Source organism: Panthera leo, chromosome D4, assembly GCF_018350215.1.
Source record: "Panthera leo isolate Ple1 chromosome D4, P.leo_Ple1_pat1.1, whole genome shotgun sequence".
In the NCBI taxonomy this organism is placed as follows: Eukaryota; Metazoa; Chordata; class Mammalia; order Carnivora; family Felidae; genus Panthera; species Panthera leo.
Window position 1 is genome coordinate 11,988,398 of NC_056691.1, and position 18,040 is coordinate 12,006,437.

The window sequence follows — 18,040 nt, forward strand, 5'->3', positions numbered from 1 at the left end:
TTATAAATGTGGCCAAAAAACAAAAAAAGAAAACTACAGGACAAAAACTCGTAATCAGCAGCTTTGGAAAAGGTTTAGTGGCTTGAAACTATGGGTTTTCATGACCCATGCTAGCATCTGTTTCCGTATAGTAGTCCCCTCTTTATGTGCAGGAAATATGGTCCAGGGCCCCCTAGTGAACACTGGAACCCATAGACAGTGCCAAACTATAGACAGATCGAGATATAGATGATACAGATAGATAGTACCTAACCATATGTATATGTATATATATATATATATATATATATATATATATATATATATATATATATATTCCTCTACATATATACCTATGATAAAGTTTTACTTATAAATTCGGCACAGTAAGAGAGCAACAATAACTAAAAATAAAATAGGACAATTATAACGATATACTGTAGTAAAAGCAAAGCTGTGTGAATGTGGTCTCTCCATCTTTCAAAATGTCTTAATATACTATACTCACCCTTCTTGTGATGATGTGAGAAGATAAAATGCCTACAGGATGAGAAGAAGTGAGGTGAGTGACGTCGGCATTGTGACCTGGTGCTAGGCTCCTAGTGACCTTCTGATGCTCTGTCAGGAGGATCATCTGCTTTGGACAGCAGTTGACTGCGGGTAACTGAAACCACAGAAACCGAAACTGTGGATAAGGGAGGACTCCTGTAGAGGGACATTCACTTTAAAAATTTAAGGGGAAAGTACTTAGAATTACTTTAAAGTGTTTAAGTGTAAAATACAGAGAAGTATGCAAAGTGTGACTACATGAATTTTCTCAAAATGAACCTCACCCTTGTAACCAGCACCCACAGCAAGAAACAGATGGTTATCAGCTTCTCTGGAACTCTTCTCTTTCTAGTCATTAACCATCTGCAGAGAAGGAGGATAACCAAGTTCTAGCACCAACATTCCCAGACCCAAACAATACATTTTTGATAGTACATTTCAGGTGTCAAGGATTGACCTTCGGAGTACATTCATTACGCTGAGTGTTTCTCAAGACTCATTCAGACTTTTTTTTTTTTTTTATATTGCACGGTGTAATAGAATCTTAAAAATTAAATACCTTCAGGCTTGCATGTAAAATAAGGTGTAAACTAAACACACAAACTTTTAGCATTACCTGCAATTTAAGAACATGTACTGTAAGATGTTTTTTAAAGTGCATGTAACAACATACTTTAAACATTTATTTTAAAATACAGTTCCTGGGGTGCCTGGGTGGCTCAGTTGGTTGAGTGTGGGACTCTTGATTTTGGCTCAGGTCATGATCCGAGGGTCCTGGGATCAAGCCCAGAGGCAGGCTCGCCACTGAGCATGAAGCCTGCTTAAGATTCTCTCCCTCTCTCTCTGTTTCTCCCTCTGCCCCTCCCCCGCTCTCTCTCAAAAATAGAATAGAATTGAATATAGCTCCCCGTTTCTCCAGAAAATGGAGTTTGAAGTTTACTTCCAAGGAGACTTTGTAAAAGAAGCCCTAGGGACTATTAACCACAGATGCTTGAATAATTCAAAAAGTATATATGTAAACACACATGCCCATTGGCAATGCATCACATTGTGGGTTGAAGTAAGTAAGACCAAAATAAATACAGCTTTTGCAAGCAGCGCATAAAAACGGATACATATTTCTCGTGGTTTATTGGGCAGGAGGTTAAATACCTTCACTCTACTTACAAAATGAACTGCCAAATACAGAGACTGACTTGCAGCAAAGCGACACTGCCCTGTTCTTAACCTGGAAAAAAAATCTATTATAATGGTATTATGCATAAGAACACTTTCAATACATAAGAAGAATCTTTGGAAAGAAGGGCATGTATTCTTAGAGAAAATCCTTTTGCAAAGGCTAATCATTTTTTTTAAGCTCTAAATATGCCTTATCAATGACCAAAAAACAGATTAGGATTTTATTAGGATATATCTTCGGGAAGTTTGGGATTCTGTGTTCCACCAGATGCTGCCTAATAGAGCGCACAAGTCAAGGAGAGGCGGACACCCTGGAACCTTTGCCCCGGGGCGCCAGACCGCCCCAGTTCGTTCTTTCTGGATGCTGGACACCTCCAAGGTAACCTCACGCTGACGCTGGCTCTTACCCCGGTGCCAGGAACGCACCCCTCCGCCGCCGCCCCTCCCCCCTCCTTCCACGCGCAGTGTCAGTGCCCGGAAGCCTCACGCGAGTGGTGACTTCGCTCTGCCTCGTCCTTCCCCGAAGCCCTGAGGCTTAGACTTTTCCCACCAAGTCACCCACAACCCCTCCTCCTGCCTTCCCCCCCTCAGGAGGGGGAAAAAGTTTAAAGCCGGACTCCCTTTGCGTTACGCTGGCCAGGGGGTCCCTCTTGGCTGGACTGGAAGGGGGCGAGGGTCCGCGGCGCTTCTTCCGCGCCTCTGCCCAGCCCCAGCTCGGCGCGTGGGGGACAGCGTGTTAGATCGTCCGCCACCGGCTCCTACGCGCCCAGACTGCGAGGTCCTTCCTAGCCCGAGCGACTCCCTTAAAAACTTGGGGCCGGGCGCCTTTCCCGGACGCCGGGGAGCGGGGCGTTCGGCGGTGCCCCGGAGCGGGCAGCAGCCGCGCGGCGCGGGCGTGTGTGGGTGAGAGCGAGGGCGCGCCCGCGGCCGGCGGGAGGCGGACGCCCGGGTGGCAGGTGGGTGCGGCCGGCGGGAGCCGGGGCAGCGGCGGCGGCGGCGGCAGCAAGTGGTTGGGCCGTGCTCATTTCCTACCCTCCCCCTCGGCCTCGGGGTCCGCCCGCGGTGCCCAGTGCGCGGCGCCCGCGGCTCCGCGCCGCGTCCCCCCTCGCCGCCGCCGCCGGCCGCTCCCTTCCCCGCCGGTCCATGTCCCTGCCCGTGGTGCTCCCGGGCTCCTGCTGCCCTGTGGCCGGGCTCTCGGGCGGGCCGCAGGCCGGGGGCCCGGGCGCCGGGGCCGCCGCCGCGCAGGAGCCGCCACTGCCCCCGCTGCGGCCGCGCTGGCCCCGGGCGGCTTTGCAGCCCCCCGCGCGGCCTCGCTGCGCGGGCACCGCCGCCGCCGCCGGGGTGCTGGCGGCTCCGCCCGCGCTCTCCTCCCGCCGGGCCGCCGCCGCCGCCGCCGCCGCCGCCCCGGGCTCGGCGCTGCTGCCCGCTCGCCCGCTCCTGTCGCTCGGGCTGCTGCAGCTGATCCTGGGCTGTTGCATGGTGGCACTGAGCTTCGGGGCGCTGTCGCTGAGCAGCTCCCCGCAGGTGAAGAACTCGTGTCCGTTCTGGGCCGGCTCCTCGGTGAGTGCCGCGCGTGCCCCGCTCGCCTGGACAGGGCCCACCGGGGGCGGCGGGGGGGGGGGGGGGGAGCAGGGACCTCCGACCGGTCCCCTCCGCTGCCCCAGGACTGGCTCCCCAGCCCCGAGGGCTGTGGTTGGGGAACACGGTCCTTTGGGCCAAATGAAGTTTTTGGAGGCGTTGAGGCTGGGGGAAAAACAAAGGCTCAAACGGAGAGCAGCTCAAGGGTGACTTGGGATGCACTTGGACAGTGTTCCGTACCTCACAGCTGAAGGATTGTGTTCCTGGCAAGTTACTAGAATACAATAGACTTCCAGCTCCGGGAGAGTGGAAGAATGGGGGTGGAAGATAGGAAAGTAGGAGAAAATGATTCAACTTTGGGCCATTGAGTATTTACTTCACCCACCGTGTCTGCGCAGGGAGGCCGGGCATTTGATCTCTTTTCTCCATGGAGGCATCAACAGTGCCTGGCACATAGTAGGTGTACTTGTGGGGTGATTGAAGTGACAGCTTGACTTGGGGCACGTCATTTATTTTATTCCACTTTAAGGCACATGTAAATGTGAAATGTATCTGGTGTAGTATGGCTCCACTCTATTTGGGGACAAGCTCAGGAGGTAATGACAGGGTGTGTGCAAACATACTTGTACCTGGTCATTAAAGGAGGCCCCTACTTGATTATTGGAGCCAGGCAGGCTGCTGCACAGAATTTAGTTCTCAAGAACCCAAATGGTCATTATGCTGAGCTCCCAAAGCCCCAGGAGCAGGGGGCAGCTCACTGGAGATACCTGACCCCCTTCAGTGACCTGACCCTGTTTCCTCCAATGGGGAAGGCTGATCTGGAGAAAAAGGTGCCCAGCCCCTGGAGAAGGTGCTGCCTCCACTGTGTTTGGACTCCAGGAGGCCCCTCACCCCTGCCTCCTAAAATGTCACAGCTTCTAAGGCGTATGTCCTCCTGAGGCTTGTTGGGGGTTGACAGACTTGGAAATAGGTCTTTGTGGAATGATTGTAGAAGATGCGTATTTGAAAGTAAACGACCTTTTTATGGAGCAAGTCAGTCTAAGTCTGGGAGTGCCAATAGTTTGATTAAGATCTGCAAGGAGTGTATATGCTGATAAAATCGTCCTTCTGCAGTCCCCACACACCCAGATTCAAGGCCAAATTTTAAGACTATAGGGAGAACTAATTGAACCCAAAGTAATTGTTTGAATGAGAACATTAAGAATATTAAGTACCCTGAGCCCTGCCTGACATTTTATACTTAAACCGATGCCAATTTGCTCTCCCTTGGAAATACTTTGACGCTGGATGGTCTTACGCTGGATCAGCCCATGCTGTGGTAGCCAGAGTTCATGCTCTGTGCCTCATGTGAGAGGAATCCCACCCTCCTGGACCTGCTATTGGGCTCTCCCTGTGGCCTTCCTGAGTCTTTTTTAAAACAACAGGGTAGGGATTAGATTCATTATGCTCCCTAGTCCATTCACCAGACTAAAGTCAGCCAAATGGTGGATGCATTTCATTTCTCTAAATACCATGGGCCAGAAGTGAATGTTGCATACATTTTTAGGGATTTCGTCTTTATAAAATCATAATCTCTTGTCCTCTCAAAGATAGCTAGTTTGGGCTTAAAAAATTTTTTTTTAATGTTTATTTTTGTTTTTAGAGAGAGAGAGAGACAGAGCACAAGCAGGACAGGGGCAAAGAGAGAGAGAGGGAGACACAGAATCCGAAGCAGGCTCCAGGCTCCCAGCTGTCCTCACAGAGCCCGATGCAGAGCTCGAACTCACAAACTGCAAGATCATGACCTGGGCTGAAGTCAGATGCTTAACTGACTGAGCCACCCAGGCAGCCCCAGTTTAGGATTATTTAAAACTATTTTTTCCCTTTGGAAATCAAAACCTCGAATCAGTGTACTATTGTGAATTATTTCAGAGGTGAATGCCGTTAGATGTCCGTCAAGCCACAGTTGGGTTTGATGAAGTATTAAAAAAAAAAAAAAAAGGGCTTTAGCCAGAAAATGAAAGTCGTTAACCAGGACCTGCTGACTTGCTGACTGGGAGCATAGTAGGTGTACTTGAACCCGGCAAAACAGAGCAGGGAAAGAATTACTAACTTGGAACTAAATTCTCTTTTATAGGGTTGTTTTCCACACCCCACCCCACCCCAGCTCTATATGCAAACCTGCAGTTGTTCATTATTCTTTTTTTGTGTGTGTGGCCTATTTCTGAGGTTGACCACAGAATTTACAAAGTAACAATAGAACCAACAAAAACTGTATGTTCAGAATGACTGGATAGGATTGGAGGATGACATTAGGCACCATGACCATGGTATTATAGGAAGAAGTTTTACCAGTAGCACATACCTTCTGAATTTATGTACACGAGAGAGGCTTTGTTCTTGTTTTTTAATTCTGCATTATGGGAAAATTTAAATTTATTCGAACACTGCCCAGCAAACCCTCCTATCCCTCTTACCCAGCGCCAACAATTGTTTTGTCTCTGCCGCCTCCTGGCTTTGCGGCTGGCTCCGTGTGTTCTGATAATATCAGAAGGATGAGTGTTTGAGGCAGGGTAGGAACGAGCTCCATCATGCTCCCTAGGCTCTTTGTCAGATTAACTTCCCACATTATTTTGGAGCAAATCTCAGCCATCACATCATTTCATCTGTAAATGGTTCCATGTGTGTATTGTTTTTGAAAGAAAATCTAAACAGAAAGAAAATATAAACAGAATAGAGAGACAGCATAGAAGTGACCGGGCAGTCTTAAGACCCCCCCTTCCATTTTTAACATTTTACTAGGAAAATTTTAAATCTCCGCAAAAAATGTACAAAGAATACTATAGTGAACCCCTATTTATTTATCATCAAGCCTCAGTAGTGATCAACACATGGCCGTTTCCCGCCCACACCCACTTCCCCTATTGGATTATTTTAAGGCAACTCTCTGGTATCGTAATTTTAGCCATTCAATATTTCAGTATGGATTTCTTAAAAAAGGGGGTTACTAGATAAAGAGAGGGACTCAATAGCATATAGTAATGTGCTGATTATAAAGATAGCTAAACTAAGATTTTTATGAAAAAAGCTTAAAAATTATGACTCGAGGGCTGCAGGTTTTTTTTTTTTAAGTAACAGCTTTATTGAGATCTGATTCACACTCCATACATGTCACCTATTTAAGGTGTGCAATTCAGTGGTTTTTAGTGAATTCACGGAGGTACACAACCATAACCACAATCAATCTCAGAAAATTTTCATCATCCCGTAAAGAAACTCTGTTCCCATTAGCAGTCACTCCCCATTTCCCCCGACCCCTTTATCCCTAGGCAACCACTGATTAACCGCCTTTCAGTGTCTGTGGATTATTCTGGACATTTCGTATAGATGGAATCATACAACATGTGGTCCTTTGCAGCTGGCTCCTTTCACTTAGCACAGTGTCCGCAAAGTTCATTCATAATTACGGCATGTCACTACTTCCTTCCTGTTCGTTGCCGAATGAGATTCCACTGTATGGATATGCCACGTTTTATTTTTCACTCGGAAGTTTTGTTGGCATATGGAACTAGGTAGTTGAGAGGCAGTGCCAGTTTGTCGCAGGTTGCTTTGGACCCCCGTAGGAACACAGAAGATAGAAAAAAAAAAGCTCATATTCCAAGCTTTGAATGACCATTATGTGCCTTAGTCTGCTCTAGCCATTAAATTGGCAGATCTTTCTTCAGTTTCAGTAAAAATTCTGCTTCTGTATTTGATACAAAATTAAATTCAAGGTACAGATATATTCACTGAAAGGACTATTAACACAGTATAATTCAAGAATATTTTTCCATATGTACTTCCGTAAGTGCTCTCACCTTGAGCTTGAGATTTGGAAGCTTCCTTCGTTTGCCTGGACCTTGAAGGTATTTTATCTATTTTAATATATATTTAAGAATTAACAAGTTCTATAAAGGGTCTTTCCCCATGCTTTACATGTTTTTAACATATTCATTGTTTTTGAGCATTCTCTGATCATTTTTCTTCCTGGTCTCTTCGGTTAATGACTCAATCTGTTATTATTCCTGAAGGGCATGAAGCTAAGAGATTAGCCACTTTTAAAAGCATCTTCAAGTTTGACTCCAGGTAGGTGACAGATGGAGGGTCTCCCAGACCGTGTTCAAGACATGCTGTCCTGGCTCTTGATTTGGGGGCATATTTAGTTACTACCATACTACACTGGATTAATGATAGAGAGGATTGCATTGGTTTGCATCTCCTCCTTCAGAAAACAAAATATCTGGGGCGCCTGGGTGGCCCAGTAGGTTAAGCGTCTGACTTTGACTCAGGTCATGATTTCGCTGTTTGTGGGTTCAAGCCCCATGTCGGGCTCTGCGCTGACAGCTCGGAGCCTGTAACCTGCTTCGGATTCTGTGTTTCCCTCTCTTTTTGACCCTCTCCCTGCTCATACTCTGTCTCTCTCTCAAAAAATAAATATTAAAAAAAATAAGAAAGAAAACAAAATACCTTACTCTGATGACATATACGATCCTTGGAAGATATCTGAGGCAAATGGTAGAGAATTGGCTATTATTATTTTTTTTTTTGCTCTTCTCTGGGAACCCTAATACCCTTAATGTTCTGCTTTGAGTCACTGACCTAAACTCATGGTTACCCCTCCCTTGAGTCTGTAATTCTTGGACAAGATTCCAGTTCCTTATAAAGAGACAGACAAGAGCGAACGTTAAGGTAAACCATTTTTTAAAAATTGCAGTGATGAAACAAACTTAAAAAAGAATGAATGGTTCAAAGGAGAAACTAGCTCAAAAATTCTGAAGTCTCTACTAGTTAAACAAACAATAAATACATTTTTTTCTACCGTATCATCAAATACTTAATATTAATGGGCCGTTTAAAATATAATTTTTTGTGATGAATTTTATTGATTTTCTTTGGTCATTTATTTTCCACAGCAGCAGAGTGACATTGATAAATTCTTGAATGAGTCATTGAGCCTCCCAACCTCAGTTACTAATCTGTAAAATGGGTGCAATGATTCTTGCCTCAGAACTGATTTTGTGAGGGTGTAGTTAGAGAACAAACTCTATCAGTGTTTTTTAAACATCAAGGTCATATTTAATCCAAATAAGGTAAAAAGGCCAGTTTTCTGTGGGACATTCTAGTAACCACCATGCATACATTAGAAATATTCAGTTGCCTACTTCCTCAGTTTTTTAATGAATCATGCTGGACATATAAGGAAGAATAATATACATGAACACATACACACATGCACACACACACATTTTTTCAAGTTTCCAGTATAAAAGCTATAGGGCAAAGTAAATTTTTGAGAGCTTTGATTATTGTGTGTTTAATTTATAAGGCAAACATGGGACATTTACAGCTTGGCTCTTTTTATCTCTGTGTTTAGATATAGCAACTTTTGGCAAACAATCCAGAACATTTCTGCCCTGAGGCATGTTAATGGATAGCAAAGAAAAATAATAAGGGCAGTAAAATAATAAGCTTTTGATCTTAATGATTTGATTTTCAAGTTGGGAAATTAAGGCACATTAACCATATGTGGTGAGTAACAATGATTCTTGCATGGAGTATCTCAGAATCCTTTGCAATATCAGAAAAAAGAAAGGCCTCTGCTTTTTCCTAAAAGCTACAAGGAATGGGTTACAAGTAAGTGAAAACAAAATTATAATAAACCTCATTATAATAATATAGAGCTAATTTAATGTTAGAAAATAGGTTTTTGCTTGTTCATTCAGGGCAAGCTGTATCTTGCACTTGGTGGAAAGAATGCTATGAAGTTGCTTTTTAGTGTTGAGTTTAATTGAGCTTGAAGAATGGGAGAAATTGAGTAGAAGTAGGTATATGCCTTTGTTGCTGCGTTCAGGACTGGATGTAACCACAATTTTCACCTGCCATTGGAGTATAATTTCTTAAAACATCCCTGTAAAGAAGGGTGGTTTACAAAAATCCTGTTGTGATTTAGTGTGAGTGTGTGTTGAGTCTATAAATAATTCAAATGGAAATTTATTACCTTTAAATATTTTGCCTTACAATCCATGAGCATAGTATATGTCTTCATTTATTTGGGTCTTCCTTTAATATTGCTTACTAAGGTTTATATTTCTTCCTACTAGGTCTTAAGTATTTTTGAAGTTATATGTATTTTGAAATTTCTGGTATTTATTATTTGTCAAATGCATTTTTAAAAAAGTTTTATTTATTAATTTTTGAGAGAGAGAGAGAGAGCATGAAAATCCTGAGCAGGCTCTGCTGACAACATGGAGCCTGATACAAGGCTCGAACCCATGCACTGTGAGATCATGACCTGAGCCAAACCAAGAGTCAGATGCTCAATGATTGAGGCACCCAAGCATCCCTGTACATATTTTTAAAATTATGTTTGGAGTTTAGTTTTTTGCTTATATATGTAAAATACCCCTCAAAAAATAATAAAGATAGCTTAGTTCCTTAATTCCAGAGACCTTTGATTTTAAATGACAATTGTATCTGCCATGATCTACTGAATACATCTATATTCACCTTGGCAACACTATTCCTGGGACTTTATCCAACAGAAATAAAAAGCAATTGTTTTTAAGCATTATATGGCCATGGATGTTTACCATAGCATTGATTGTGAGGGCAAAAAGCTGGAAATAGAGTGAATACTAATGAATATGGAAATAATCGAATACAGGAGGTAAGCCATACAAGGAAATATTATGTAGCCATTAAGCAGAAATGAATGAGAGCTATTCCAGTGGACATGAAGCGATTTCCTTGAAGTATTTACTGAGAAAGAAAAAGGAGGAAAAGTATCTTTTATGACCCATTTTTTATAAAATACATATGCACATATACATGTTTGTCTAGTAATAAGAATTTAAAGAAAAATATGTCCATGTGTAATATATGTAAACGTACCAAATTGTTAATGTGGGGAGGGTTGGGTGATGTGGCTGGTGGGGGAGGTGGAAAGCATAGCTGAGGCCTCTTGCTACTTTTATGGGTGTTTATGGTCTGGGCTGGACACCTCATTTTAATGATAATGCTGTTTTAATGAAAAACATGTGTTCCAAAAAGCTGAATCACAGAGTTCTCTATTAATGGAGATGGTCTAAATATCAAACACTAACTGATAATTTGCATTATACTTAGATTTTAGTGAAGTGGGCAGGTTGTGTTTCCCTCAAGGGCAGTCAAAATTTTCAGTTTTGTTTTTACAAAAATAGTTGCAATTCTGGGTCGACTGGGTGGCTCACTCGGTTAAGCGTCTGCCTTCGGCTCAGGTCATAATCTCACAGTTCACGGGTTTGAGCCCCGTGTCTGGCTCTCTGTTGTCCACACAGAGCCTGCTACGGATCCTCTGTCCCCCTTTCTCTCTGCCCCTCCCTGACTCATGCTCTCTCTCTCTCTCTCTCTCTCTCTCTCTCATAAATAAATAAATAAATAAAACCTTAAAAAAAAATAGTTGTATTACCTCAGCTAAGTCCAGTAAGCCGCTGGTCGGGCGGGCAGGGAACACGTGCCCACGTGGGTGCACGCGCACGCACACACGTATACACACACACAGACATAACATGCGCATGTCCACACACAGCCTGCAGGTGGAGCCAGCACTGGATTGCAGGGGATCCTGAGGACTTTCTATCTTCACAGCAGGGCACATTTTTGAGTTAGAAGAGACCCGCAGATGGAGTTTCCTTCACTGAAACCACACTTCTAAGGAAACAAGAGTGAGGACCAGAAAAGCGATAAGACTTGGCCAAGTTCGTATAGTTATTTAAAAGCCAGGTGGGGAACCCACACCCCAAGGTCTCCTGGATTTCAAGTCACAATTTGTAAAGTAGATGCAACCACATGTAGACACACGCCCTGTGTGTCTCCAGGCAGAAATCATTCAGAACAAAGAAATAGCCTATTGACTTTAAAAAAAAATTTTTTTTAATATATGAAATTTATTGTCAAATTGGTTTCCATACAACACCCAGTGCTCATCCCAAAAGGTGCCCTCCTCAATACCCATCGCCCACCCTCCCCTCCCTCCCACCCCCCATCAACCCTCAGTTTGTTCTCAGTTTTTAAGAGTCTCTTATGCTTTGGCTCTCTCCCACTCTAACCTCTTTTTTTTTTTTTCCCTTCCCCTCCCCCATGGGTTTCTGTTAAGTTTCTCAGGATCCACATAAGAGTGAAACCATATGGTATCTGTCTTTCTCTGTATGGCTTATTTCACTTAGCATCACACTCTCCAGTTCCATCCACGTTGCTACAAAAGGCCATATTTCATTCTTTCTCATTGCCACGTAGTATTCCATTGTGTATATAAACCACAATTTCTTTATCCATTCATCAGTTGATGGACATTTATAGCCTATTGACTTTAAGATGATTGCAAGAATACAGTGCCTGGTGGGCAGGCAGCTGACAGTATGTTTAAACATAAATGGGATATAAGGATCTGTTGCCTGTCTGCCCATACATGGTCTTTAAGTCCTTGATATAAGTGGGTAGACTTGTCCTCTGCTCATTTGACAATGATTTACTCTCAGCCAGTAAATGGAGAATGGTGAGTCTTTAGAAGCAACACTGTAAAATCCCTTCAGACTTGTCGTTGAGAAACCATCACTGTGAACTGGTACATTGGAGGGATTTTGGTTAAAAGCGCACATAAAGGAAAACCCTCATAACCGCATTCTGCAGATGCGTGCACCCTGTTATACAAAGGTAAATGTGCCCCAGTGACATCGGAATGTCCCTGAGCTGAATAATTACTTTGATTGTTCTTTCCCAACTGCTTAGTGAACCGTGTTATCCAAAGGGCTGACATTGATTTCCAGTTTTCATTTTGGCAAAATGCTGATTCTTCTTTACCAAGGGGTTTAATTAGTTGTTTATTGAAGTGTCATTTTACAATATGAGACTTCTCTCACTGTAGTCCCCTCTCCCTTTTGTGGAATAAATGCTCAGGAACAGTTATCAGTTGCCCGTCACGTGACAGGTGCCAGGCTGGGAGCTGAGGATTTGGGAGACAAGAGTTCATGGTCAGTGGGCAAGGCAGAGATGCACCTCTCAAGTTATAATGACAGAGAGTGTTTGGGGGGAAAATTGTGTAGAGGGCTTCCAGGAGTGTGGGGTGGTGGGATCAGCGAAGGCTTCTTGGAGGAGGTGAGTGTTAGCCAGGATCTTGCAGGATGTGTAGGAGTTCTCAGATAGCTATGAGGGGAGCTGAGAGGAGAAGATACTGCAACCAAGAGAAGTGCAGAGCCCCTCAGTGTTAAAGCCTGGCCAGTCTGGGGTGCCTGGGTAGCTCATTCGGCTAAGCGTCTGACTGTTGGGTTTCAGTTCAGGTCATAATCTCATGGTTTTGTGAATTCGAGCCCCAAATTGGGCTCCATGCTGACAGTGTGGAGCCTACTTGGATTCTCTCTCTCTCTCCCTCTCTCTGTGCCCCTCCCCAACTGATGCTGTCTCTGTCTCTCTCAAAATAAATAAGTAAACTTAAAAAAAAAGAGGCTGGCCAATCTGATGGGGGACAGGTGTGCCTGGGCGGAAGATGGGCAGGGGGCAGTGGTGCATAGAAACCAGCCTTGAGAAGTGGGCAGAGGAAGATCCTGAGAGACCTTGTGTACCATTTCAGAGCACTTACTTGGCCCGTAAAGGGTGGGTACCCACCTAACGAATGGAGGGTTGTAGCCACACACATGTCTTACGAGGCTGACAATGGTAACAGGTTGGGTGCTCTGGGGCAGGGAGCTTGGGTCAGCAATACTGACTCCTTCACTAACTGGAAGGATAGCCTACTCTCTCTATGTTCCTAATTGACCTTAAGAAAAAACATACACAGTCAATAAAAAAGCTTTGGGGGCTTTGTGGGAAGGAGAGTCCAAAGTGGTCTACCAGGGCTCAGATAATCAGCAGGAATATCAAATGTTTGAGTTAGAAGACTTTGAAATTTCAGGGTTTTTTTTTTTTTTTTTTTGAAAAAAGTATACTTTAGAGACTAGGATTAGTTTGTTGGAATTGGTCCCTTTTCTAGATTTATGATACTGTTTATCCTTGTAGGTGATCCTCTCTGGAATCATAGGATTAACAACTTGGAAACGGCCTATGATACTGCTGGTATGTACTGATCTCATAAATTGTTACCCTTTGTAAAATGTGCTGTGTATGAAGGCTGTGAAATCAGTCACTGAAGAAAAACGCCCAAGCTTTCTTGTTCATGAAAAAAAAGAAGCTAACAACTGACAATATTAGAAGTCAGATGTTCTCCTAATGACAAAGTGAGATGATAATTTTGCCAGTTTTCCTTTTTTTGGGGGGTTACCTTTTTGTTGTTCTTATTATGTACCACATTGACACAATGCATAACCTTCTAGAAGGGGTGGATGAGCATAACCAAGTTATTTTTCATCAATCAGGAAAAGGCTTCCTTAATTGATATTATCCAAACCCTTTGACACATAGTAACGATTAACTCCAGAGACAAGCCTATCTCTTTGCATCAAACTCCACTGAAAAGGTTAACAGGCAGCCCTTTTTCCCTCGCCCCCCGTTACTGCACCTGCGGATGTATGCAGTGGCTATGCTAGGGATGACCAAGCACATGACCATGATGCCGATCCCGGGCAGAATCTCGAACCACATTGCACCGAGGTTGCCAGGACTGAACCCTTCCTTCCTGTCCTTCTAGAGGAAACCCGGCCTCAGTTTTGTCAATTTTCTGATTTATTTTAAGCTTCTTAATGTACCCAGTGCTGTCTATGTGTTTTTAGTTCCAGAATTAGATCTGTTGTAAAGATATAATTAAAAAAAAAAGGTTTACTATGGACATTTTTAAACATACACTAAAGCGAAGGGAATAATATAATGAACTCCCTGTACCAATCACCCAGCTTCAACAACTACCAACTCAGCCAATCTTGTTCAGCTAGACCCTTACCCATTCCTCGGCTCCCCATATTTTCCCCTGCATGTTCTTTTGAAGTAAATCTCAGACATTAAATCATGATACATAATTTTTTATTGTTATAATGCTTTGGTTGGACAACCTTACAGTTTCATTGCTTAGACTTTCTATATTCTCTATCACATATATATTTTCATGGTACTATAAGCATATATTGGTAACTTTATCCCTTTTTTTAGTTAAGGTAAAATTCACATAATATAAAGTTAACTGTTTTAAAGTTTTCATTTCAGTGGCATTTAGTACATTCCCAATGTTCATTTTTTTGTTTGTTTTTATTTGCTATGTCCTTTGGATTCAGGGAATACTATATAAAACCGATGATTGCCAATGGAGTTACCAACTTTCAAGATGAAGTAGAGGATCTAAGAAATTTGATTTGAAGTATATATAATGAAAACAAAATTTAAAAAATTTTTATTTATTTTTTTTTATTAAAAAAAAATTTTTTTTAACGTTTATTTATTTTTGAGACAGAGAGAGACAGAGCATGAATGGGGGAGGGTCAGAGAGAGGGAGACACAGAATCTGAAACAGGCTCCAGGCTCTGAGCTGTCAGCACAGAGCCCGACACGGGGCTTGAACTCACGGACCGCGAGATCATGACCTGAGCCGAAGTCGGCGGCTTAACCGACTGAGCCACCCAGGCGCCCCAACAAATTTTTTTTTCTATAGGGCATTTCTTTTGACTTTTCTCCCGTTCATTTTAATGTAGGGTTAAATAGTTTTCTAAATTCATTTTGTATATACACTTAACAGTTCATCTTAAACAGGCCACTGTTTGCTGGGCAGCGGGTGATAAATACAAAAGTAGCTAAATTCGTACATTCAAGGAGAAGAAACACACTGCAGAAGACAGAGTAATGGGTCCCAGAACTGTGTTGATGGTTTTGAACAACTTAAAAGTTTTCAGGCCCACTAGACAATTTAGGCAGCATTTTGGAAGCCCTTCAATTATTACATTTCGTGAAACTCTGTAAATATTTCTGGAAGGAGTAAATTATTGGTGCAGCATTTTAATCTCTGAGATAGCAGGGTAGGAGAAAAATGAGGCTTCAGATGAGTTTTATGGCATGTGTTATGAGCGGGTGATGTTTATTTTGCAACAATTCTCTAGAAAAATGTTGGATGGTGTTCAATGTTTATACTAATATTTGGCTTTAAGAGTCATTTTTTGCCCTGATTTTTCCATTGGGTCACTATTGAAATGTCGAGTAATACATCCCTCAGGTATTTAAATTAAAATCAGAAAATCTCTAATGCTATTTGTATTTTTAAGATTGTAAGTGGGGAGGAGAATATGAGGCTGTGTTCTGGGTAGATATTAAGAAAGTTGACCTTTTAAGACATTTATTTCTCTAACATTGTTTTCTTTTGGAAAGGTGCCTCATAGATTTATTTAGTGAGCTCAAGGCACTGTGAAAGAAACTGACCTTCATAGAAATGTATCTTTATTTTATGCCTTTAAATTTATTTCTCATCTTTGTTGATAAGTATATGTACAACTTTGTCAAAGTTATAACCAATTTGTACACACCATGTTGTGCTTTGCTTTTTCTGTTTAATATTGCATTAATTAAATTCATATCAGTAAATATGATGTTTCCATGTACAAGGGGTCCAAACCTGCCTGAATGGCCTGCTGTCATATTTCTGTATTACCATCAGTTGTAAGCCTGTTGGACCCATAAGCTTCTATATTTCAATTTGTATGAATTATGTATTTAGAAGATCCTGTAGAGATTGTTTCCAAGTGTTAATTAACATCAATTTATAAAGAAGATAAATTAATTGATAGGAATTGTATAAGGACAAACTTTCTGGGTACATCAAGGGATCATTTGAGCCTTGGTCAATATCATAAGTGAAAAATCCTCAGTTCACATGAATCTTAATATTCTATTATAACTTCTGCCAGATGCTTTTGTTATGTTAAAAAATGGAAAAAAATCATGGGATGTAATGAAAGGAATTGGATATACCAGTCAGACACTCCTAGTCTGTGTCCTAGCTCATCCCCTGGAGAGCTGTGTAATGTACAAGCCACTTAACTTTTCTGAGTCTAGTTTCTTTTTTGCATGCAGGGGATAATCTAGTGACACCAAGGGGTACCTCTGCCCTCCCTCCCCCCACCCCACTTAGTGGATGCTTCACCTTTTCTTTGGCTTTTTGAATTTAAGGACTGTGCCCCTGGATGATTTTGGGCGGGAGGTCAAGTTCTATCAGAGAGCTAGTAGGGACCTTTAGGTCTCTGTTCCCACAAAGCAGAGTGGACTTCGCTGGTCAGTTCTAGCCCTTCTCCCCTTCACGTCTTATACTCTACCCACAGCTTGTACCTTCTGATTCCGACACAGCCAGACTGTCTTATTCCAACTTGGGACCTTCTTCCCCAACTGTTTGCTCGGCTAGCTCCTTTTCTTCTGGGTCTCAGCTCAGCAGTCCCTTCCTGAGACAGACCTTCCCTGACCACCCTGCTAACAGTGGCCCTGCGTCCCTGCCTCTCATCATGTCTCAGCACTGACTCTGGGCTTCACGGTCCATAATTCACCTGTGTGCTGCTGGCGTACCACTTGCTGTCTGTCTCCCCACCATAGATGGTTGTATGAAGACAGGGGTCCTGTCTGTCCTCTTCACCCTGTTTCCCCAGGGCCAGTGTGCTCACTACACCTCTGTTGTTGACCGTGAAGTTAATTTGGCAGCCAAAAAGAAATTTAGGTCCCAGGTTCTCGACATTTCTTTTTTACTTTTGTCTTAAATTTCTCGCACTTGTTTTTGTTCTGTAGAACGTTGTATTCTTCCCCTTTTTACTTCAGGGTGGTTAGTATGATGGTGATGGAGGCTGGGAGGGGGCAGGTTGGTCTTTCCAGGGCCCTTTGAGAGGCCAGCTGGCCTCATTTTGAGTTGTTGGGCACACACTAATCTAGAACACTTGGATATTTCCTTTTGAAAACCATTTCTATTTGTGCTCCTTCTTTTGTGATTGTCTCAGCGATTACATTAGGTTTTATACTGGTGTGAACAAAGAAGGCTCAGTCTGACCCAATTCTTTCACACTCAAGTTTTCATGGAAACTCAGAGTTGGAAGCTTTCATTTACTGGATCTTCTTCCTTATGCTGAGAAAATACTCATGTGTCCAGAACAAAAATAATAATGTTGGAACATAGTTTGTAAATACTTATAGTTATTTTTTTTAAAGAAATCTTTCCTATTTAAAAAAAAGTTTAGAGTAAGAGAGAACAGGGGAGATGGGCAGAGGGGGAGAGAGAGAGAGAGAGAGAGAGAGAGAGAGAGAGAGAGAGAGAGAGAGAGAGAATCCCTTGGGACTCAATCCCATGACCCTGGGATCACAATCTGAACCAAAATCAAGAGTCAGGCACTCTACCACTGAGCCACCCAGGCGCCCCATATTTATAGCTGTTTTTGACTATGAATAGAATGAAGCCAGGGTGTGTGTGCATGTGTATGCATTTGTATGTGCACATCATTCCAGGTTGTGTATTTTCTATCAAGAAGAAACATTTCCTTTATGTATGTATGTATGTATGTATGTATGTATGTATTTATGTCTATTTATTTTTGAGAAAGAGAGAGAGACAGAGACAGAGTGTGAGTGGGGAGGGGCAGGGAGAAAGGGAGACACAGAATCCCAAGCAGGCTCCAGCCTCTGAGCTGTCAGCACAGAACCCAATGGGGGGCTCAAACTTACGAACTCTGAGATCATTATCTGAGCCGAAGTCAGATGCTTAACCCCAGGCACCCCCCAAACATTTCCATTTAAAAACATTTTTTTAATGTTTATTTAG

At 42.8% G+C, this 18,040-nt stretch overlaps 1 protein-coding gene and 1 pseudogene across 1 annotated transcript in view; one reads left to right on the plus strand and one right to left on the minus strand.

Annotated features, from left to right (window-relative positions):
- The first annotated feature begins 2,850 nt into the window (after positions 1–2,850).
- FAM189A2 (family with sequence similarity 189 member A2) overlaps positions 2,851–18,040 on the plus strand; it is a 66,716-nt gene continuing 51,526 nt past the window's right edge. Inside the window, exons 1-2 of the mRNA XM_042912666.1 lie at positions 2,851–3,267; positions 13,333–13,389. Of these exons, the coding sequence (XP_042768600.1) occupies positions 2,851–3,267; positions 13,333–13,389 (474 nt within the window). The remainder of the gene's footprint in view (positions 3,268–13,332; positions 13,390–18,040) is intronic.
- On the minus strand, positions 13,701–14,229 carry LOC122204877 (annotated as a pseudogene).